Genomic DNA, 26,115 nt, shown 5'->3' with positions numbered 1-26,115 from the left:
CCACGACTGTTTAAATGTGTAAACATGTTTCGGACTGCTAAGCCAGTGCTAACTGTGCTAACTAAGTTGCTAGCGTTTCCATATCAACTCTAATATCAGCAGATGGCCTTACATACATGTATGTAGAATGTCTGCATTCACACACGAAATACTCATAGACAGTATACTCCAGGTGATTTACGAAACGTAAACGAAACGTAATTACATTATAGCTGGCGTGTCCGAGCGTGTATGCTACCGAGCTAAACAACAAGGCTACTAAGAGCTAGACATGAGTTTGCTCGGAAAAACATTGTTTTTACCCATATAAGATTGCAATTGTAAACATGTGCTTGATAGCCTAATATGAAACACTATCTGTTGTTCATAGTATAGTATAGCATATTGAACAACTAGCAAACGTAGATTAGCATTGTAATCCAGCTGGCAAGCTGACGAACATCAAACAACTAAGTTTATTTCACACTTCCAGCAGAGACAACGGGGAAATCCCCTCTCTTTGCCCGCTCACAGACCCCCAAAGGACGGTACATTACAGTTGGCTTTCCTCCGACGCTGATAGCATGTATAGCTAACGAGGCTAGCTATACATGCTAGCGGGAAACATTGTATGACCGAACGTAGCAGACTACCCGTAGAAGAATGCAATTATAAACACGTTATTGCTAGCCTAATATGAACCACTAGCTTTTGTTCATAGTAGTTTTATTACACTCCATTATAGTTGCCGTTCCTCCAAGCTAACGTTCATATCGTGTTAGCTACCAAGGTAAACAAAGCTAGGTTAGCATATTAGCAGGCAAGCTGTTCATTAGCTAGATCCACACTCCTACCACAACTACTACTAACGAATCTAAAACAACTAAGATTCTCTAATATTTTGTGATTTGCATTTGATTTCGTCCAGCCAGATCCTGCCGGACAATACATGACTGGACTACCACACTGATGCCTCGTCCTAAAAAGCCCCGGCTGCTATAGGCAAGATGCCGACAACGGGGAGTAATTGACGATATACCGTGTATATATGTATATTTACGTTCATTTTGTACATTTCTAAAAATAAAGTTGAATGGAAATACTTAGAAGGCCTATCCTTTCTTCCCTGAATTATTTGCTCCTATAACATATCATTCATATATAGCAAACCATGATTTGATTTCTCATCAAACAGTAGTAGTTTATAACGGGTAAAAATAACTTACTCTTTGTTATGACCGGCTCGTAGGCCACAACGGAAAAACAAGGAGACATACACGAGTTTACAAAACCACGGCACATTTATTGTGGTAAATGCAGAGATAGGTGGTGAGGGGAGAGGATCGCTGAGCTGCTTTGGAGAGAGAGAGGGGCCGCCGTTTGACTCCGGGCAGCTGGCTAGCACCTCGGCTCCGGCCAGGTGTCCGTGATCGCGCTGATTAGCCTCTTCAGCTCCACCCCATCGTAAGACAAAGGCCCTGGGGCCGTCACACTCTTCTATAACAACAGTTGTAGGTACAGTTCGGTTAGTTGGCGTATAAAATATACGGCTGTACCGACGCCATGATAAGACTGATGTTCGGCTGAGAGCAGCCGGAAAAAGCACTGTTAGACATGGGCGGAGCCTCTCTGGTGGTTGACTAATCAGAACAGAGTGGCCGAGCTGACCAATCGGAGCACACTAGGCTCACAGGGAGGGGGGGGGCAAGAGCTCCAACGAGTCGTTTAGTGGAGAGAGTGAATACTGCTGAATACACATGCTTGACAGAGATGCTGTATGCGAAACCAATGTGAGTTTGGAAAATTGCACAGTATAAATCTATTTTAGTATACCTCAACAATGTAATTATGATCAGTGGAAATAGCCATGACATGGGCCCTTTAAATATTATAGTTATCACATAGTCAATATATGTGTTCATAGTCGTTTATGTGTGATTATTTGCAAGTGAATAACTATTGGGTGGTCATTTCACCACCCTTATTCTGTATCAGCCTTTGGCCAATAGATGGCAGAATAAGCCAGCTAATCGTACATCTCTTTTTTCTCTCTGTTTTATTATGTGTTGAGGTGGAGAAGCCAAACTTTGCTTCTTGCATCTGTAAGAAATTAAAATCAATATGATACGTGAATATTAAATGAATGCACCATTTTATTTTGAAAAGCTTTATTTTGAAGGAAAACCCGGATGTTTACATTACGTCACTTCCGGGTTTACGTTATCTTTGTTTTCAGCGGTTAGAATGGATCAAATCAAAAGTCATGAATGAGAATATGAGGAGGAAAGGCTAGTGGAGTTACACAATAGACACACAACGTCTAAATCCTATTATTTGATGCGATATTAATCCAGAGGAACGGAGCCGGGAGGAAGACCCGAAGCAGCCAATGAGAAGAGGAGAAGGAACCGGCATACTCTCCCAGCGGGGGGATTCTTTCTCTCTCTCTCTCTGTACACAGCGCTGTGTAAACTACCTGTTTGATTCAAACCAACGCTACTTTATTAAATTACTCATTTGAACTTTCCGAGACTCCATTCGTCTCCTTTTTAACTTTCTCCTGGACTGCGAACCAAAGAATACATCTTCACATCCACTTACAATATGTTTATTTGTATTTTTTTCCTAATGTATCGAAGTATTACAGATACCACAACTATTCTGCATGTTGTTAACTACTCTTACTTATCCGAAGGATCAATACAGTTTGTAAAGTAGTTCCAGAACAGACTATGCCACTCTAATTGAGACATATGTGCTCACTGTGTCAGCGTGTTTGAGCACATACAGTATGATACAATTATTTCTCATTTATGATCTCAAGACCCTCCAGATTTATTTGCTTGGAAACCACTGGACTAATCGAGCATTTGTATATGATTTATATAACTATGTATTATTATATATAATATATCAGTCAGAGGTCTAAGATGTTCGATCGTAACGTACTTTTAACTAACTGTTTTTGAATAGAGAATATTTACTCGTACAGTAATATGTCTTACACATCGTTCTGTTGGTACTTGTTCTGAGTATTTCTTATCCATAGTTAGGGATTCAAAGTGAGAGTAATTACAGCTTCATTTCTAATTAAAGGAAATATATATCTAAATATTTATTGAACAAATTGCTAACTTCATTGCAAAGATAAATACAAAGTCATTAAAATCATCAGTACCAATCAGCAATTCCATTACATCAACATGTTTTTCATCATTGTCTCTATGATCAATTCATTGTTCAAATTGTTTTAAATGTTCTTCCCCTGGACACGTCATTAACAATTGCATGTGTCTTTAGCCCACTAAGTAAAACCATAAGCATATCATAAAGAGTATATTTTAAAATCAATAAAGTGAGTAAATGATTTAAATCCATTAACAAATTATTTGAAAGTTAGCCACTGTTAAACAACAGATCTGGACCTTTGGTTGAATCATAAAAAGCCGGGAGTTGAATTATCTGGAGGCCGACCCTTTACTTCCGTTTCTGGTGAGGAAAAGAAAGATTTTAATACATTTCTCAGAGAAACAATATTTCAACCCTTTCTTTCTTGTTCTGCTGTTACAGCTATATTAGTTGGATGTATCCGCTGTGTTTAGGTTTCTTTTGGAGAATATAGCATTATTTCCCACTTACATTTACATCGGTAAAGCTTGTTGACACGGGCAATGTCATTCTTGCTCATCGTACGAGCAGTCCCAAAGTCACGACTCGGATTTTTCTTAGCGAGGATGGTTGGTTCGTTGTTTTTGCTGAAGCTGTGTCTTGAGGATCAAAAGAAGACAACATTTTTGGCAAACAGAGCTGCACACACACATCACAAGCACACAGATACTTGCTTCTTCACTAGGCAAGTTAGATGTAAGACCTAAAAGTGATTTAATCAAATATTGGATGAAATATTACCCAAAATTGAAGAAAAAAAAACGATGAATAATAATTAAACGTTTGATTTTGAATGCAGGACTTTTACATGTCAAATAATACTTTTACAACCTAGAATAGCTATTTTTACTAGAGTAAAAGATCTGAGTATCATATATGCACATACATACATACATACATACATACATACATACATACATACATACATACATACATACATACATACATACATACATACATACATACATACTGTACATACATACATACATACATACATACATACATACCTACATACATACATACATACATACATACATACATACATACATGAGGCACTGACTCACTGAGTCAGATTTACAAATATTATATTTTGACCTTAATCGAAATATTCGGTTATTTTCAAAAGCTTTTTTAGTCTGATGGTTCGATTCATTTTAAACAGACCGTTCAACAAAAGGATACCCAAAATCTAAATATTGGATTGTTCTTTCTTAGTAAGATCCCATTTTCATTAGAAATGTGGTCTTACCTTGACTTGAAGTCCATGCTATCCTTCTGGACAACAATCTCTATTACTTTTTTGTAAAAGTCCTCCTTATCTTCCTCTAGTTTCAAAAGTCTAGCTTGTTGTTTGCGTCTACCGTCTCTGTGTAGAATTTACAGTAGCAACAAGAACCTGTGGGCTCACGTGCGCCCCCTTCAGTGCGGCAGAGGTTATGGCTGCCTCCCCTGGTGCATTTTCATTGCCGTTGAGACCAGCGAGCCTAAATATCATATATACGTGAAATAAGTTATTTAGAGACTATGGATGGCGAGGATAAATGTAATAAAGGGATCTACATACATTACATTGGTGACCTACAGTGAGATGGTAACAGGCATGCGCTTAGGGCCCGCTTTCCAGCCAGTTTCTGTGGGGTGACGCATTCTGAGGTGAGGCAGATCTCATCTGTGCCTCACCTCACCCCATGGTAACTGGCTTGAGCGCGCTCACAAAATAAGTGCCCGCGCTAAATTAGTGCCCGTGCTCCAGCAAGTTACTGTGGGCTTACGAGAGGCAGAGCACGTGCCTGCCTCACTTGTCATCGCTCCCGTAGCGGAGCTCGGCAAATTTGCTGATTTTGACTATAAAAACCGATTAGAATCATACATAAATCACACTTACAACACAGATCAGTGGAGACATTTTATTATTATTACTATTTCGTTTTTCTTTAGTTGTTTTTCCGTTACATTGGAGTATGACAGGTGAGGCTCTGCCTCCCCTGCCTCCACTGACTGCACGTCGCTGATACATACATACTACATACATACTGTACATACATACATACATACATACATACATACATACATACATACATACATACATACATACATACATACATACATACATACATACATACACTCACACAAACACTCACTTTCCGTAGTGCATGACAGAGTCGAAGTCGTAGGGAGTACCCAAGTTGTTAGTTTGCTGCTTCTTAAAGTTACCTTCTTTTCCTGCACAGGAAGAGAGAAGAAGAGAGCATTTATATTTGAGAACAGTTTTTACATTTTTGCTTTTTTATAAACGCTGGATTGAAAATATGGGAACAACTTGCTTAAAAGCATGCTGGTAGACTTCACAGCTAACTCCTTTATTGCATTAGTAACTATTGGATGGATTTAAGCCAGACATTCATGATGCTCACAGGATGTTTCCCTGACTTTTCTTCTAGTGCAGCAACTTGGCTAAAGCTTTCACCTGTCCAGTCAAATATCTCAACATCTAAAGATGGATTGGCACAAAATTCCAAGATAATATATTGTAATTATTTAAATCTAATGCCATCAGATACAAATCTAAATGTTTCCAATACTTATCTCTGCAAAGCTAACACCTTCCCCAGCCTCAGATTTCCTTTGTGTCGACTTGTAATTATCAGATGTTATCATTCTAAAAGACTAAACACAAGACAGGGGCTTTTTCAAGTGGGATGGAGGATGTACAAACTGGGGAATGGGAAAGACCCTCCAGAGCTGCTATCATGGCAATGACTTTGATGTTGGTGGCTTTTCAGACATAAGGCATGAACTTAAACTCACCTCTCTGTAGATCGCATCATTTTTCATACAACACATACTGTACAATCAGGACTGTGGATTAGAGCGTTTGTGTGTGATCTGACCTGGCTTAATGTTCTGGGAGAGGATGGAGACGTATTGGTCTCTGTCGGAGCGGACTTGCTCGTGTTGGAAGCCCAGAGCGTGGAGAACCTCGTGCTGCACTGTGGATGTGCCCAAACAACCATTTTTCTTCAGGGAGACGCGCTGTCCTCTACCCTGTCGGCCCAGGTAGGACCAACACCTAAAACACACACACACACACACACACACACACACACACACACACACACACACACACACACACACACACACACACACACACACACACACACACACACACACACACACACACACACACACACACACACACACACACACACACACACACACACACACACACACACACACACACACACACACACTCTTGTGAGAAACAGGGATCGGTTGTTTTTTTACATTCCAAAGTAGCTAATTTACTTACTCGTACATTCCCTGAGTATATACATTTTACCTTACTTTTTTCACATGTCCGTGAGTTGTTATCTGTACACCAAAGACAGATTCTTCTTCAAACTTCTCAGAAGTTTAATTTAAAGTCAAACAATAGTTTGATTATCAAATAGGTATAGTTATCCAACTTTTCGCAAGAAGATTGGACAAAACTGAAAAGTTTTTTTTTGAGCTTGGTTTTCATCTTCTTTCCTCCCCCATCAAGTAAGATAAGATGGACCTTTATTAATCCCCGTGGGGAAATTCAGTTGTACAAAGTATAACTATAAGCACTTTTAATTAATATTTGGTGACCCTGTACAAAAAGTAGTGAAATGAAGCCCCTCCCCTAAAGTATGATTTTCTTCAACACTGACATGAAGCAACATCACGACCAACCAAAACAGAAACAGATTCAGACTGAGAAAGTTAAAATGTAATCACAGAATAATGAGATTTCTTTGTGTTACAATGTGTGTTCTTACCCAGATCCAGAGAAGAAGTCGAGGTAATCTCGCTGGGTGTTCCTCCAGACAAAGCGAATGCAGGTGGATGCGTGGAAGGTCACCAGGGCTTTGATGATGATGTTGCGCTCTGTTCTGGCTGCAGAGACAAAAAACAGGGTGCTGAGCACTGTTCTCACCAAACCTGGTCTGCCTTCCAGCATAAGATCTCACATTTAGGTTGAATTTTAGGGCAAATGTGTATTTACTGTAGTTGGGGGAGATGTAGACCGGTACGTTTACGTGTCCTCTAGATTTGGGCCATCTGCAGCCTTTAGCCGTGCAGGGCATTGCATTCCTTCTTACATTTGGCACAATGTCGCCGTCGACCAGGTGCGTAGCTGCAGAACAATAAGTAAAACACATTTGTTCATGAATATCCGTAACATGAGTCTGGAGTTTCACAAATATCATTGAAATTTACAAATTTGCTGAGGCTAAGGGTTTTTCCCTTCTTGAAAAATACATTTTAACAAGTTACAAAACACACAAGCATGTCTGACCAACAATGAGAAACCTTAAAATGTCCTCAAATAACACAAGCTGAATCCAATAGATTTTTGGAAAAGAATCCTTAATAAATGTCTTCAATGGTAACTTTTGAAAACTCATATTCTGTTGTTCGACTTTGTCAAACAGAGATGAGATCTATACCAAGTCTTATTGTAATTTTGCCATCATGTTTTTGGATTTTGGATAGAAAATATGAAACTGGTGTCGTACTTATGTCAGCATTAGCTCTCTCGATGATGTCAGAGGCGTCCAAAGACTCTTCTGAAACAACAAACAGAGAAAACAAATGATACCAGAACATTTAAAAGTCAGATGTGAATCAAGAGAAACTAAGAAGAAACAAATGTCAATATACAGTAAATTCTTCATTTCCAACTCACGTTTTTCTCCGTTATCAGTAGCACCCTGCAAAACGAATGAACAACATTATAAATATAAAAAATATGTTATTTTTCTTCAATGTTATTCATACAAATAAAATAATGTATGCCCTTTTTTCTATAAATACAAAATAAACATTTTGTTTGTCAATCCCACAGCAACTGTTTGTGTTAAAGGGCCCATGTCATGGCCATTTCCACTGATCATAATTACATTGTTGAGGTATACTAAAATAGATTTATACTGTGCAATTTTCCAAACTCACATTGGTTTCGCATACAGCATCTCTGTCAAGCATGTGTATTCAGCAGTATTCACTTTCTCCACTAAACGACTCGTTGGAGCTCTTGCCCCCCCCTCCCTGTGAGCCTAGTGTGCTCCGATTGGTCAGCTCGGCCACTCGTTCTGATTAGTCAACCACCAGAGAGGCTGCGCCCATGTCAGTGCTTTTCCCGGCTGCTCTCAGCGTAACATCAGTCTTATCATGGCGTCGGTACAGCGGTATATTTTATATACATATATATTTTTAACTGTTGTTATAGAAGAGTGTGACGGCCTCAGGGCCTTTGTCTTACGGTGGGGTGGAGCTGAAGAGGGTAATCAGCGCGATCACGGACACCTCCGTAGCCGGTGCTATTAATCCCAGCGGCCCGGAGTCTCTCTCCAAAGCGGCTGCAGAAGGACGAACTGAGCGACCCTCTCCCCTCGACCACCTGTCTCTGCATTTACTACAATAAATGTGCCGTGGTTTTGTAAACTCGTGTATGTCTCCTTGCCTTTCCGTTGTGGCCTACGAGCTACTCTCATAACAAAGAGTAAGTTATTTTTACCCGTTATAAACTACTACTGTTTGATGAGAAATCAAATCATGGTTTGCTATATATGAATTCAGGGAAGAAAGGATAGGCCTACTAAGTATTTCCATTAAACTTTATTTTTAGAAATGTACAAAATGAACATAAATATACATATATACACGGTATATCATCCATTCCTCCTCCTCGCATCTTGCCTGCGCACAGTCGGTGCGGTGCCTTTTAGCACCCTCAGTAGTAGTAGAATCCCTTCCCCGTCATGGATTGTCCGCCAGGATCTGGCTGGACGAAATCAAATGCAAATCACAAAATATTAGAGAAACTTAGTTGTTTTAGATTCGTTAGTAGTAGTTGTGTAATGAACAGCTTGCCTGCTAATATGCTAACCTAGCTTTGTTTACCTTGGTAGCTAACACGATATGAACGTTAGCTTGGAGGAAAGGGAACTATAATGCAGTGTAATAAAACTACTATGAACAAAAGCTAGTGGTTCATATTAGGCTAGCAATAACGTGTTTATAATTGCAATCGTATACGGGTATTCTGCTACGTTCGGTCATACAATGTAACTTGCATGAATACATTGTTTTGCGCTAGCATACAGCTAGCCTCGTTAGCTACATGCAGTATATGTACGGTCACAATGTACGGTAAATCACAGTACAGTATACTGTATGAGTATTCCGTGTGTGTGACTGCAGACATTCTCCTGCCATGACAAACATGTAAGGCCATCTGCTGACATTGTAGTTGATATATTTAAACGCTAGCAACGTAGCATCACAAAAATGTTTTTCTGACCGAAACTAGCTCTAGCTCCGTGTGTTAGATCGCTACGCCAGCTATAATGTAATTACGTTTCGCGACTGACCGGCAAATCACCCGGAGTATACTGTCAATAGGTATTTTGTGTGTGAATGCAGACATTCTCCTGCTATGAGATACATGTATGCAAGGCCATCTGCTGATATTAGAGTTGATATATGGAAACTCTAGCAACTTAGTTAGCACTGTGTCAATGGCTTAGCAGTCCAACACAGTTTACACATTTAAACAGTCTTGTTTGATAAATACACAAATAACAATGCAAACTTACAGGTTGTATACCCAGATCTTCCCCTGCTCCAAACGGTCCAAACAAGCTGTGCATATCCGGCCTCAAACTGGGCAATGTTTTGGAAGCTTTCGTCTGTGAAATGCCGGTTCTTCGAACCTCTGGAGGAGGAACACGACGCTGCTGGTGTGGCCATAGCTCTTCGGGATTGGTCCATTTCGTTCCGGGTACCGCATGACATCAGGCGGTACCCGGAACTAAATGGAAGACTCAAATGGGCAGTGACGTATCTCCAACGAGGCGTTTTGGGGAGGTATTTTCTGTGTTAGAGTTTTACTCGCTACAGGGTGTACTTTGAGGGTTTTGACTCTGCACACCGTTTACATGCATAAAAACCTTCATAACACACAAGGGGACGGGTAATAACCGGAAAAGCATGACATGGGAGCTTTAACACGAAAGAGTCAGACTCACCGGAGGAATGGCCGACAAAGAGATGAAGAGGACGGAAAGCAAAACTGGAGTCATGACGGTGGTCCTCTGAAGTCAAACCTCAAATCTGAAAGTCAAGTGTTTGGTGGTTAAGGAAAAGGTTTGGTATGCATACGTTCTAAATTATTTATGTGAGAACAAAAATAGTGAGAAGAGGATCAGTGGAGCTTACCTGCTGAAGCTGACTGTGATGCTCGATGCAGCAGGTTCTCAGATCCTCACGCTTTATAGAAAGCTGTGAGGGTGTGTCAGAGGATGGACTCAGATCTGGACACCTCAGCTTTCAGTGAAAACATTTTATTTATGGAATGCTACTCAAGAATAATTCAACAGAAATGTATTTTTTACCAGGAAGGAAATGAGTCATTATCAAGAAATAAATGGCCAATGGTTCCCCTTTCCAGGAAACACTTAATACATCTTTTTATTTATGTGCATAAAATAAAATAAGATAAATATCTTTTGATCCCCAACTCAGTTGTTTCAGCAGCACAACAACAGAAAAGTACAGATTAATATGGAAGGTAATAAAGAAATAACAATAGTTTGCATTTAAGTATAAATTGTCCGAGGAGGATATGATAAATATACTGATTTGATGCACCTTTTGACTGCACTAAAAGGCATATTTAGTATATTGTATATGCATGTATTACCGCTATAAAATATAAATGAATACATATAACTACAATATTTTCTATATATTACACTCCGTTTTATCAACACACTCTCACTCCATAAACGTCCAGGAGCGACGCTTGGTCAGGGTCCCGAGGCGTGCAGTTGTGACGCACCGAGGCTCCTTCAGCTTCATAAACAGACGCAAAGAGCTTTCAACTAATTGCAATGTATTCCCATCTGCGGCGGGATTTGACGCTCATGGAAGCACGGCATTCGTTTGTGTCGGAGGCAGTTAAAGGCAATGTGAGCGTCCATTCCCATTGGATAACGGAGAATTGTACACCCGGAAGTAAGTATTCCCCTTACTGTCGATTGATTTGACAGTGATATCTCCACTACTCATCAACTCAAAAACACCAGATTATCCTTGTTAATTAAACGACATTGATAGGTTTTAGTGTGTGTACAATGCTTTTGTCACGTTTTCCCCTTCAATTCTGAGAAACAAGTCGTTTTCTATGAGTTTTGGATGGCCGAAGACATTACATTACCCACAATCCTCTGTAGCAACCATAGACTACATACAAAAATTAAATAATACATTATTCCGAGTGTGCTTGCTTTTCTCTTTGAAAGTCATCACATAACGGCATTGTAATACACGGTTCGGCTGCATTAAATATGACATATCTGCCGTAGTTAACTCTATTTATAGAGCCCTGATGACAAGACTTCTAGACAAACAGGAACTGCCGCCAAAACTGAAAACTTGACGTGGATCTTAAATATATAAGCAATTAAACAACATCTTACATTTCTTTTCACACAATACGTCTCCTTGCAGTATCAACACTAATTCGGCTGACTTCTATATTTGATCCAATTGGTAGATAGGCTGTATTTACGCCATAACGGTGCACAGCTGATAGAAAGGGATCCTACTGGTTAAAGCACGTTATTGCATTTTATAATTTTATTATTAGATATTAATAGGAGGATGTGCAAAACAGACAAACTAATAAGGCTTTATTTAAACATTAAAGAATACTTTAGGTTACGGTCTTCTTTTGAATAAGAAAAAAGCTTTGGGGGTATAGAAGATGAATATGGAGGGATGAAACCCTCTTTGATGGTCATACATGCAGAGCACACAGCACACACAGTGAAATGTGTATAAATATTAAGCCTGACAAAGTATTTAGCGTCTAATATATTGCTTTCCTGCAATGTTAACTATGTTTAAGCACTTATTTTAACTGATATTATACATATGTATTATACTCTTATAAGATGTATGTAGATAGTATAAGAAATGTGCAGAATATGACAATGTAATGGTGGAGGTACACACATATTGATAGATGTCTTGTAATGCACTGTTGAGGAACCTGCGATCCAAGTTTTTCATTCATTGCATAACTACACCGTAGTTGTGTATAATATGATATGCCAATAAACCTTAGAAAATCTTGAAATCTTGAATGGGATGTGCAAAATAGTCATTATATACAGTCTTTAATTAACTATTAGTAGAGAATAACGACGAGTAAAGAATATACTTTATAGGGATCCTATTAATATCTAATAATACAATTATAAAATGCAATAACGTGCTTTAACCAGTAGGTGTCCTTTTCTATCAGCTGTGCACCGTTATGGCGTAAATACAGCCTATCTACCAATTGGATCAAATATAAAAGTCAGCCGAATTAGTGTTGATACTGCAAGGAGACGTATTGTGTGAAAATAAATGTAAGATGTTTAATTGCTGATATATTTAAGATCCACGTCAAGTTTTCAGTTTTGGCGGCAGTTCCTGTTTGTCTAGAAGTCTTGTCATCAGGGCTCTATAAATAGAGTTAACTACGGCAGATATGTCATCTTTAATGCAGCCGAAACGTGTATTACAATGCCGTTATGTGATGACTTTCAAAGAGAAAAGCAAGCACACTCGGAATAATGTATTATTTAATTTTTGTATACAGTCTATGGTTGCTACAGAGGATTGTGGGTAATGTAATGTCTTCGGCCATCCAAAACTCATAGAAAACTACTTGTTTCTCAGAATTGAAGGGGAAAACGTGACAAATGCATTGTACACACACTAAAACCTATCAATGTCGTTTAATTAACAAGGATAATCTGGTGTTTTTGAGTTGATGAGTAGTGGAGATATCACTGTCAAATCAATCGACAGTAAGGGGAATACTTACTTCCGGGTGTACAATTCTCCGTTATCCAACGGGAATGGACGCGCACATTGCCTTTAACTGCCTCCGACACAAACGAATGCCGTGCTTCCATGAGCGTCAAATCCCGCCGCAGATGGGAATACATTGCAATCAGTTGAAAGCTATTTGCATCTGTTTATGAAGCTGAAGAAGCCTAGGAGCGTCCCAACTGCACGCCTCGGGACCCTGACCAAGCGTCGCTCCTGGACGTTTATGGAGTGAGAGTGTGTTGGTTTTATCTATACTGCCACTTATCTTTTTCTACTTTTAATATGGACTTATTTGATTAAAATTTGTATCAATACGATGAATACTTGCCTTCTTATTTAAGAGTATTTTATTTTTGTCTCTATATATATTGTCCCACTTTGCTTTAACAATGTATATTTCCCCTCTGTGAGAAGAACATAGGAATGTTGTCATCTTCATTACTGTATCACTGGTTTAGGGGGTCAGTGACAAAGGATTGGTTACCAGGAAACAAATTCTTGTTTCTCATGAAAAGGACGACAATGTTGGTCAATTCAAAGTAAAGCTCGACTTCTCTAGGGAACTGAGAGTACAGACGCTTCTCAGGAGCAATGATGATGCATGCTGTTGCTGGATGCATATACAGTACCTCTACTTCTTCTACTTCTTCTTTTTCTACCTCTACTTCTTCTTCTTCTTCTACCTCTACTTCTTCTTTTTCTACATCTACTTCTTCTTTTTCTACCTCTACTTCTTCTTCTTCTACCTCAACTTGAACTTCTACACCTCCATCATCGAGTCCATCCTCACCTCCTCCATCACCATCTGGTACGCCGCAGCCACAGCCAAGGATAAGGGCAGGCTGCAGCGTGTCATCAGCTCTGCAGAGAAGGTGATCGGCTGCAATCTGCCATCCCTCCACGACCTGCATGCCTCCAGGACCCTGAGGCGGGCAGGGAAGATAGTAGCCGACCCCTCCCACCCTGGACACAAACTGTTCGCCCCCGTCCCCTCTGGCAGGAGGCTGCGCTTCATCGGGACCAAAACCTCACGCCACCTGAACAGTTTCTTCCCCTCCGCTACCAGCCTCTTAAACAAGGCCCGGCCCCCCCGCTGACACTTTACCTCATTCATTACTCGTTATTCTCTAATTGTTCATCAAAAACTGTATATAATGGCTATTTTGCACATCCCTTTCAAGATTTCACGATTTTCAAAGGTTTATTGAAATATCGGTAACACTTTATATTAAGGTACACAAATTAACCATCAACTAGTTGTTAATTAACATGCATATTAGCAGTATATTGGCTCTTTATTAGTCATTATAAAACACTTATTAATGCCTTATTCTGCATGACCATATTCTACAAGTAATAAGCCATTAGTTGAGAGTTTTCCCTCAATAACCCTCTAATTAGTGTTTTTTTATTGTAAGTAAGGAAGTTGTTGTACATGAGTTTTGGTCTTAATATGCTCTGCTCAATATGGGCCTAATAAGGCAGTAGTACCACAAGAATAGTAATTCTACCATAATAACACTTAACAAATATGATCTATTCTTATGTAACAAGACATGAAACTATAAGTGTTGATTGTGTCTAAATAATTCAAAATTAGGTATTTATATCTAAGAATATGTTTTGGACGAAGGTACGTTTTAACCGTTTGTTTTTTAGTTCTTATTGAAACTCATAATAAAACAGAAACGGGTCGTTTTTTTGTTTTTCAATTTTGCCCCAAAACCAAAAAACGGAAATTCAGCTCGTTTTTTCGTTTTTCTGTTCTTACTGTTAAAACAAGTATACCACTCAATGTTTCGTTTACATAGGTGGGTGGGTCTCCAGTGCCTCCTTGCTTCTGATTGGCTAGTTTGCCCTATGCTTGCGCTGTACTCTTCAAAATAAAGGTTCTAACTCTTTGCCTTTACACAGTGCAACAATGACAAGCTTCTGCTATCTTTGATGAGCGATAACATTATTTTTGGCCATACATTTTTCATAAGACTGATCAAGTTGGAATCAGTTGTAGTTACAACTATCCGAAATACTATGAAATACTTTTACTGTGTACTTCTTGATACTCTCCTGTCAAAGTCCCGGTACAACAATGCCTGTCTTGCTGCTATATGTGACGAGTAATACAAATACTTTTAAGTTCGAAGACTGATCATTTTGGACTCAGTAGTTAGACTACTAGCGCAAAGACTATAAAATACTTTTATTTTGTACTTTCAGAGAAATCCTCTATCAAATTGTCCACCCTGAATACCCCATGCAGATGCTCCTGTTGTCTGTCAAACACAAGCAGAAACATTACTTTCCAAAAATGGAAAGTTATCTTGGTCCCGCTCCCCACGTGAAAAACAGGGTAAGTTTAGTACTGCTAATGTAATGAAAATGGCTAGTAGTGTTTTAGTTAAATGGATATTTAGATAGTCAACTAAGAAACATAAAGTACTTGAAACGTACATTTTGGTAACAATTTTGAATATGATCATTTTCTTGAGCTTTAAACTCCTGGGGTCAAAATGACCACCAAGGATAGAGGGTGTAAAGCAAATGTTAAGATAAAGGAGGGTTAAGAATACATTATCAGTTTTTTGTTTTACAATATCCTAAAGTCTATTTTTAACACACTATTGAGTTGGCTTTTTCATTACATTTAAAATATAAATTGTACCTAAAATAATACGGAGTGAGCAGGGTATACATATTCACACCATATGCAATCATATTTTTAGTTTGAAAGATATTTGTCCAAATTGACTACAAAATAGTACAAATGCAAAACATTAAAAAAAAAAGAAGTTTGGTGAGTGAAGTCCAAAGCCGTATTATAGATTATTTGATTGTGTAATTACAAGGTGAGAGAAAATAAATCCACATTGTCCTATTAAACTTGTATTTTTCAATTTGTTAGTACATTTTTCTCAGAAAAACCTATTCTAAATTAAAGTAAATTATTTAAAAAGGTTGAATAGTTGAAATTGAACGTAAACTGTGTCAAACACCACTCCTGAAATTGACTTTGGTTGAAGTTTATTATAATATTGATATTATATAAAGATCTATATATATAACATTGATTAAGCCTTACGGGTCCCTTTTAAAATATATATATATATTTTGTATAATCAGGGATGCAAACTCATCAGGTATGAAAAAGGTGACAAGGATCCGAGCCCCCCAACCCCACGGAATATCGGCAGTCAGAACAACTAAAGCAGCAGTGTTAATAATAACAGAAACGCCAAAGAGTCACATCTAATAGAAATATATTAAAGCATTTATTTTAATTGTGTAGCAGTCAGTTTATAATTTTGGCAGCACTGTTGAGCATTTTGAAAATGTATTTTCATGCCTCTGTGCAAGGCTTAGTCTTTCTATCTTTATAGCCACTGGTGTAAAGTAACTAAGTTCACAAACTCAACAAGTACTATACTTGGGTACAATTTTGAGATACTTGTACTTTATTTATGTATTTCAATGTTTTGCTACTTTGTTCTTCTTCTCCTCTACAGTTCAGAGGTAAATGGTGTACTTTGACTCCACTACATGTATTTAATACCTTTAGTTACTTTACAGATTTGGATGAATGATGTGAAATATAATCAAGTGTTAAATCAGACTTTAGTTCCACCTGGAGTAAATTCACAAGCTACCCTGCAGTATACAAAGTCATTCAAACTAGCTGCACCTTTACCAGCTTTGAGAACACTTTAATGATCAATCATTATAAAACATATCATATATATTATTCTGAAATGGACCAATCTGCACAATTACTACTTTTACTGTCGCTACTTTAACTATATTTTAATGATAATACTTTTATACTTTTACTTGAGGAATATTTTGAATGCAGTACTTTTACTGTAACAGAGTATTCCTACACTCTGGTACTTCTACTTTTACTCAAGTACAAGACCTGAGTACTTCTACTTTTACTCAAGCACAAGATCTGAGTACTTCTACTTTTACTGTAGCTACTTTAACTATATTTTGATGATAATACTTTTGTACTTTTATTTGAGGAACATTTTGATTGCAGGATTGTTCCTATACTCTGGTACTTCTACTTTTACTCAAACCTGAGTACTTCTACTTTTACTCAAGTACAAGATTTGAGTACTTTTACTTTTACTCAAGTACAAGATCTGAGTACTTCTACTTTTACTCAAGTACAAGACCTGAGTACTTCTACTTTTACTTAAGTACAAGATCTGAGTGCTTCTACTTTTACTCAAGTACAAGATCTATACTTATACCACCTCCGTTTATAGCCTATGAAAAAAACTATTAGAAAACGAAGGCTAAAGCTAACGTTAGCAGATAGTGACAATGTATGCTAGTTAGCTAGCTCAACGATAATACGCTCTGCCGCTCCGACAGGGAGCTCTGATCTGAACACCTGAACGGCCCGTTCTAACAGCTGTTCACCAGCGGTCCAGTCTGTGCCACAGTGACTCCGGACCGCACAGTTAATATTAACGAACGCACCCGTAGGTAATGTAGCTAATTAAGCTAGACCATCATAGCGGAGCGGCAGAGCCTTATTATACATCCATGAGCAGAGCCGACAGGCAGGAAGACTCGAGCACACAGCTCGCGCTGCATTATAATATATAAAAAAAGAACACCATGCGTGTCATGATGGCACATAACAGCTCGCGGCCGCAGATTACTCCGGGTCCCAGACCCCCCCCATACCCCGAAAATATTTTTATTGCAGATCTACATGAATCACACAAACGGCCTATTTTGGATTCAAAACGGCGAATTTTGCCGTTTTGAATCCAAACAAGTGACAAGTTTGCATCCCTGAATAATGTTCTGGGCTGACAGTGCCTTATTTTCAATTTGAAAACACATGGCAATTTTATTAATACAGCAGATGAAAAGATTTGCAATTCTTCATGGGTGTCATTGGCTCTCTAGATAAAGGCAGTATCTGTTTGCTAACCTCAGATATTGATTTATTTAAACAAGTGACCTTTGAATACATATTGCAAACATCGCCTTAAAAAGGTGCAGGAAAAGGACTTCAAATATTACTTAAAGACTGGACTTTTTAATTCAGTCAAGAGAAGAGTAAAGCGAAGAAAGGAAAGAAAATTGTTATAAGGGGTTATTAATGACAGACATAATATGGCTAGGGAGGCTGTGGCTGATCGTGCGTTGATCTTCGGATCAGGGGGGACTGGTTCAATCTCCACTGCAGTCAACATGTCGTTGTGTCCCTGGGCTTCACCCCAAATAGCTCCTGTGAGGATTGTCCACAGTATTGAGTGTATGTAAGTCGCTTTAAGGTAAAAGCAACTAACAAGTGACATGTAGAGGTCAGTGGCACTCAGACTCTACAGGGGTCATTTTTTGATCATGGGGCATCACCCTTGTACAGCATCAGGACAATATCTCTATGGAGTCAGACACTGAAAGTGTGCTGGAGGCTGATGCGTTGACTGGGACAGATGGAAAGATGAGGCTGATGAGACTGAAGAATCTGCGAGGAACGAACTAGGGGCAGAGAAATAATCATATTTTAACCCTTTAATTGCCAGACCAAGAAGAAATATATGGACAAATTATTTCTTTGCATTTTTTTATCAAATAGGACAAATAACCACAAACCATTTTTATTTTTTTTACTGACCACACAGTTTTGTTTTTATGAGCCTCTACCAACTGGTCGAGCTGGTCAACAATCATCATATAGTACAGTATTTGTATACATCAAACTCAAATAAAACACAAACTCAAATACATTTTTTTCTTTTATGGAAGATGAGCATGAAAGGTGCTATATAAATTATTATCGCTCTTTCACTCTGAGACTCATAAGGCAGTACTAGATTTAGTAATATTACCATGAATCTAGCTATTTATTTACCATATTTTATTGGAAAACATCTCTGAAACTCTGAAAAAGTCATATTGCTAGTTTACCATAAAAGGCCAATTCGACCAGTTGGTTGAGCATATTTTCAAAAAAGTAATTACACCCTTGTTACAAAAATGTTTTGTGCATCAAGTTATATAATTCTGTTCAGTAAGTGCTCTGACACTAAAATATGTCAAAAATGATATGGTTACCTTACAAAAGTTGACCAAAAAGAGTGATTTCTTCAGGAGTGATTTTTAGCATGCCAACTTTCTCAGTGCTGAAGGGCATTCTGTTCGAACCACAGTGACATCTAGAGGTTGTTTTGTGCATAACATGTCAACCAAAACGATAGAGCTGGCTGAATCAGATGGAGTTACACTTTTTTATTTATTTTTCAACAAGATATCAAAACACAAAATGTGCTCTACCAAATGGTGGCGCTGGCTGCTAAAGGTTAAGACAGCATCATCATAAGAGGCCAACAAGAGTGACAGGGTGTGCCACTTTGCTGAAGGATAGACCAGCTATGCAGGATATTCTCTGAAGATTTCCCAAGGGGTACAAGCTGCTGCTGGAGTACTGACTGGAAGTAGTGCTGATATCATGTCTACCATATCCTCTTAAAATACTCTGTCCAACAATATAAGTCTAATGACACATTTTTATTTAAGATGCATTCTTGTACTAAGGAGGGGAATTTCAAAAAGAATACCTGAAAAAGTACTTGTTGGTGTAGTTAAATTAGTATACTGAGTCAAACAGTATCACTCTCATTAAGAATTGATGGCAGAACATCATTTTATCTCACATCAAAGATAGCAGAAAACATGCATTATTGTACTCAAGAGGGGAGTTTGACAGAGTAGCCTACACAGTAAAAGTACTCTAAATAGTATTTATCAATCCTCAACCTCCAAGCTATTTTAATATAGATTTGAAGAAAAAAACCTCGATGCTGACTTGACCACGCAAACGGGAAATACGGCCGCATCAATTCAGCAGTGTCAGTAACATCAAACAGAGAGATACTCATACTTTATAAGATAGGGATTCATGACAGTGCAAGACAGACAGCCAGATAGACAGATCGCGAGACAGACAGACAGACCAACAGACCGACAGATTATTATTAGTTTCAATTAGAACTAAAAAACAAACGGTTAAAACGTACCTTGGTCGTTTTGGACCAAGGTACGTTTTAACCGTTTGTTTTTTAGTTCTAATTGAAACTAAAAAGAAAGCAGAAACGGGTCGTTTTTTTGTTTTTCAATTTTGCCCGAAAACGAAAAAATGGAAATTCAGCTCGTTTTTTCGTTTTTCTGTTTCTTACCGTTAAAACAAGTATACGACTCAATGTTTCGTTTCCATAGGTGGGTGGGACTCCAGTGCCTCCTTGCTTCTGATTGGCTAGTTTGCCTTATGCTTGCGCTGTACTCTTCAAAATAAAGGTTCATACTCTTTGCAGTGCGTGTTTGCACGAATATACATTGAATATATGGCTACATGAAAAACATACAGAAGACAGTCTGTCCGTGTGTGGGTGCGTATGTGTGTGCGCGTCTGTCGGTCTGTTGGTCTGTCTGTCTGTCTGTCTCGCGATCTGTCTATCTGGCTGTCTGTCTTGCACTGTCAGCCATGAATCCATATCTTATAAAGTAGAGTATCTCTCTGTTTGATGTTACTGACACTGCTGAATTGATGCGGCCGTATTTCCCGTTTGCGTGGTCAAGTCAGCATCGAGGTTTTTTTCTTCAAATCTATATTAAAGCTCCCATGTCATGCTTTTCCGGTTATTACCCGTCCCCTTGTGTGTTATGAAGGTTTTTATGCATGTAAACGGTGTGCAGAGTCAAAACCCTCAAAGTACACCCTGTAGCGAGTAAAACTCTAACACAGAAAATACCTCCCCAAAACGCCTCGTTGGAGATACGTCACTGCCCATTTGAGTCTTCCATTTAGTTCCGGGTACCGCCTGATGTCATGCGGTACCCGGAACGAAATGGACCAATCCCGAAGAGCTATGGCCACACCAGCAGCGTCGTGTTCCTCCTCCAGAGGTTCGAAGAACCGGCATTTCACAGACGAAAGCTTCCAAAACATTGCCCAGTTTGAGGCCGGATATGCACAGCTTGTTTGGACCGTTTGGAGCAGGGGAAGATCTGGGTATACAACCTGTAAGTTTGCATTGTTATTTGTGTATTTATCAAACAAGACTGTTTAAATGTGTAAACTCTGTTGGACTGCTAAGCCATTGACACAGTGCTAACTGTGCTAACTAAGTTGCTAGAGTTTCCATATATCAACTCTAATATCAGCAGATGGCCTTGCATACATGTATCTCATAGCAGGAGAATGTCTGCATTCACACACAAAATACCTATTGACAGTATACTCCGGGTGATTTGCCGGTCAGTCGCGAAACGTAATTACATTATAGCTGGCGTAGCGATCTAACACACGGAGCTAGAGCTAGTTTTGGTCAGAAAAACATTTTTGTGATGCTACGTTGCTAGCGTTTAAATATATCAACTACAATGTCAGCAGATGGCCTTACATGTTTGTCATGGCAGGAGAATGTCTGCAGTCACACACACGGAATACTCATACAGTATACTGTACTGTGATTTACCGTACATTGTGACCGTACATATACTGCATGTAGCTAACGAGGCTAGCTGTATGCTAGCGCAAAACAATGTATTCATGCAAGTTACATTGTATGACCGAACGTAGCAGAATACCCGTATACGATTGCAATTATAAACACGTTATTGCTAGCCTAATATGAACCACTAGCTTTTGTTCATAGTAGTTTTATTACACTGCATTATAGTTGCCTTTCCTCCAAGCTAACGTTCATATCGTGTTAGCTACCAAGGTAAACAAAGCTAGGTTAGCATATTAGCAGGCAAGCTGTTCATTACACAACTACTACTAACGAATCTAAAACAACTAAGTTTCTCTAATATTTTGTGATTTGCATTTGATTTCGTCCAGCCAGATCCTGGCGGACAATCCATGACGGGGAAGGGATTCTACTACTACTGAGGGTGCTAAAAGGCACCGCACCGACTGTGCGCAGGCAAGATGCGAGGAGGAGGAATGGATGATATACCGTGTATATATGTATATTTATGTTCATTTTGTACATTTCTAAAAATAAAGTTTAATGGAAATACTTAGTAGGCCTATCCTTTCTTCCCTGAATTCATATATAGCAAACCATGATTTGATTTCTCATCAAACAGTAGTAGTTTATAACGGGTAAAAATAACTTACTCTTTGTTATGAGAGTAGCTCGTAGGCCACAACGGAAAGACAAGGAGACATACACGAGTTTACAAAACCACGGCACATTTATTGTGGTAAATGCAGAGACAGGTGGTCGAGGGGAGAGGGTCGCTCAGTTCGTCCTTCTGCAGCCGCTTTGGAGAGAGACTCCGGGCCGCTGGGATTAATAGCACCGGCTACGGAGGTGTCCGTGATCGCGCTGATTACCCTCTTCAGCTCCACCCCACCGTAAGACAAAGGCCCTGAGGCCGTCACACTCTTCTATAACAACAGTTAAAAATATATATGTATATAAAATATACCGCTGTACCGACGCCATGATAAGACTGATGTTACGCTGAGAGCAGCCGGGAAAAGCACTGACATGGGCGCAGCCTCTCTGGTGGTTGACTAATCAGAACGAGTGGCCGAGCTGACCAATCGGAGCACACTAGGCTCACAGGGAGGGGGGGGCAAGAGCTCCAACGAGTCGTTTAGTGGAGAAAGTGAATACTGCTGAATACACATGCTTGACAGAGATGCTGTATGCGAAACCAATGTGAGTTTGGAAAATTGCACAGTATAAATCTATTTTAGTATACCTCAACAATGTAATTATGATCAGTGGAAATGGCCATGACATGGGCCCTTTAAAATAGCTTGGAGGTTGAGGATTGATAAATACTATTCACAGTACTTTTACTGTGTACTCTGTCAAACTCCCCTCTTGAGTACAATAATGCATGTTTTCTGCTATCTTTGATGAGAGATAGAATGATGTTCTGCCATAAATTCTTAATGAGAGTGATACTGTTTGACTCAGTATACTAATTTAACTACACCAACAAGTACTTTTTCAGGTATTCTTTTTCAAATTCCCCTCCTTAGTACAAGAATGCATCTTAAATAAAAATGTGTCATTAGACTTATATTGTTGGACAGAGTATTTTAAGAGGATATGGTAGACATGATATCAGCACTACTTCCAGTCAGTACTCCAGCAGCAGCTTTTAGCCCTTGGGAAATCTTCAGAGAATATCCTGCATAGCTGGTCTATCCTTCAGCAAAGTGACACACCCTGTCACTCTTGTTGGCCTCTTATGATGATGCTGTCTTAACCTTTAGCAGCCAGCGCCACCATTTGGTAGAGCACATTTTGTGTTTTGATATCTTGTTGAAAAATAAATAAAAAAGTGTAACTCCATCTGATTCAGCCAGCTCTATCGTTTTGGTTGACATGTTATGCACAAAACAACCTCTAGATGTCACTGTGGTTCGAACAGAATGCCCTTCAGCTAGCTTCCACTGAGAAAGTTGGCATGCTAAAAATCACTCCTGAAGAAATCACTCTTTTTGGTCAACTTTTGTAAGGTAACCATATCATTTTTGACATATCTTAGTGTCAGAGCACTGACTGAACATTATTATATAACTTGATGCACAAAACATTTTTGTAACAAGGGTGTAATTATTTTTTTGAAAATATGCTCAACCAACCGGTCGAATTGGCCTTCATATTGTAAACTAGCAATACGACTTTTTCAGAGTTTCAGAGATGTTTTCCAATAAAATATGGTAAATAAATGGCTAGATTCATGGTAATATTACTAAATCTAGTGCTGCCTTATGAGTCTCAGAGTGAAAGAGTGATACTAATTTATATAGCACCTTTCATGCATGAAATGCAGCCCAAAGTTGCACACAGATGAGCAAGTTAGGCCAACACAGGATATAGACATTTGCTGTTAGGCCAGTTGTTTGTTGTTAGGCCAAACTTTTTATAATGAAAAACACTTTCCATTACTTTTTTCCATTTCTTTTTTGTTTTACAATTATAATTTATAATTTTTTATGAATATATCTGGTTGTATATATTGCTTGTGTTTGTGTTTTTGAGTTTGATGTATACAAATACTGTACTATATGATGATTGTTGAAAATGCACTTTTGCCAAGGCCAGCTCGACCAGTTGGTAGAGGCTCATAAAAACAAAACTGTGTGGTCAGTAAAAAAAATAAAAATTGTTTGTGGTTATTTGTCCTATTTGATAACAAAATGCAAAGAAATCATTTGTCCATAGATTTCTTCTTGGTCTGGCAATTAAAGGGTTAAAATATGATTATTTCTCTGCCCCTAGTTCGTTCCTCGCAGATTCTTCAGTCTCATCAGCCTCATCTTTCCATCTGTCCCAGTCAACGCATCAGCCTCCAGCACACTTTCAGTGTCTGACTCCATAGAGATATTGTCCTGATGCTGTACAAGGGTGATGCCCCATGATCAAAAAATGACCCTGCCACTGACCTCTACATGTCACTTGTTAGTTGCTTTTACCTTAAAGCGACTTACATACACTCAATACTGTAGACAATCCTCACAGGAGCTATTTGGGGTGAAGCCCAGGGACACAACGACATGCTGACTGCAGTGGGGATTGAACCAGTGCCCCCCCTGATCCGAAGATCAACGCACGATCAGCCACAGCCTATTAGCCATATTATGTCTCTCATTAATGTTACATCACCCCTTATAACGATTTTCTTTCCTTTATTCTCTTTTCTCTTCTCTTTACTGAATTAAAAAGTCCAGTCTTTAAGTAATATTTGAAGTCCTTTTCCTGCACCTTTTTAAGGCGATGTTTGCAATATGTATTCAAAGGTCACTTATTTAAATAAATAAATATCTGAGGTTAGCAAACAGATACTGCCTTTATCTAGAGAGCCAATGACACCCATGAAGAATTGATCCTCCTGCTAATCTTTTCATCTGCTGTATTAATACAATTGCCATGTGTTTTCAAATTGAAAATAAGGCACCAGAACATTATACAAAAAATATATATATTTTAAAAGGAACCTGTAAGGCTTAATCAATGTTATATATAGATCTTTATATAATATCAATATTATAATAAACTTCAACCAAAGTCAATTTCAGGAGTGGTGTTTGACACAGTTTACGTTCAATTTCAACTATTTTAGTCTTATATTGACTCAACCTTTTTAAATAATTTACTTTCATTTAGAAAAGGTTTTTCTAAGAAAAATGTACAAAAAAATTGAAAGATACAAGTTGAATAGGACGATGTGGATCTATTTTCTCTCACCTTGTAATTACACAATCAAAGAATCTATAATACGGCTTTGGACTTCACTCACCAAAAAACATTTGTTTTTATGTTTTGCATTTGTACTATTTTGTAGTCAATTTGGACAAATATCTGTCGAACTAAAAATATTCTATGATTGCATAATGGTGTGAATATGTATACCCTGCCCACTCAGTATTATTTTAGGTACAATTTATATTTTAAATGTAATGAAAAAGCCAACTCAATAGTGTGTTAAAAATAGACTTTAGGATATTGTAAAACAAAAAACTGCTATATAATGTATTCTTAACCCTCCTTTATCTTCACATTTGCTTTACACCCTCTATCCTTGGTGGTCATTTTGACCCCAGGAGTTTAAAGCTCAAGAAAATGATCATATTCAAAATTGTTACCAAAATGTACGTTTCAAGTACTTTATGTTTCTTAGTTGACTATCTAAATATCCATTTAACTAAAACACTACTAGCCATTTTCATTACATTAGCAGCACTAAACGTACCCTGTTTTTCACGTGGGGAGCGGAACCAAGATAACTTTCCATTTTTGGAAAGTAATGTTTCTGCTTGTGTTTGACAGACAACAGGAGCATCTGCATGGGGTATTCAGGGTGGACAATTTGACAGAGGATTTCTCTGAAAGTACAAAATAAAAGTATTTTATAGTCTTTGCGCTAGTAGTCACTACTGAGTCCAAAATGATCAGTCTTCGAACTTAAAAGTATTTGTATTGCTCGTCACATATAGCAGCAAGACAGGCATTGTTGTACCATGGAGGGTACTTTGACAGGAGAGTATCAAGAAGTACA

The 26,115-nt window shown here is 38.5% G+C and overlaps 1 protein-coding gene across 1 annotated transcript; it reads right to left on the bottom strand.

Annotated features, from left to right (window-relative positions):
- Positions 1-2,571: 2,571 nt before the first annotated feature.
- On the bottom strand, positions 2,572-10,484 carry LOC117469554 (low choriolytic enzyme-like). The gene is made up of 10 exons (XM_034113993.1): positions 10,396-10,484; positions 10,206-10,290; positions 7,862-7,886; positions 7,692-7,742; positions 7,178-7,309; positions 6,951-7,068; positions 6,039-6,217; positions 5,289-5,370; positions 3,619-3,746; positions 2,572-3,468 (listed from the first exon to the last, which is right to left on the bottom strand). Coding segments are annotated over exons 2-10 (771 nt in total). The 5' UTR covers positions 10,260-10,290; positions 10,396-10,484; the 3' UTR covers positions 2,572-3,466.
- Between the last annotated feature and the right edge of the window lie 15,631 nt (positions 10,485-26,115).

Source organism: Trematomus bernacchii, unplaced genomic scaffold (genome assembly GCF_902827165.1).
Source record: "Trematomus bernacchii unplaced genomic scaffold, fTreBer1.1, whole genome shotgun sequence".
Lineage (NCBI taxonomy): Eukaryota > Metazoa > Chordata > Actinopteri > Perciformes > Nototheniidae > Trematomus > Trematomus bernacchii.
Note: the sequence above shows the minus strand (reverse complement) of the source record. Positions and strands in the feature narration are given on the sequence as shown.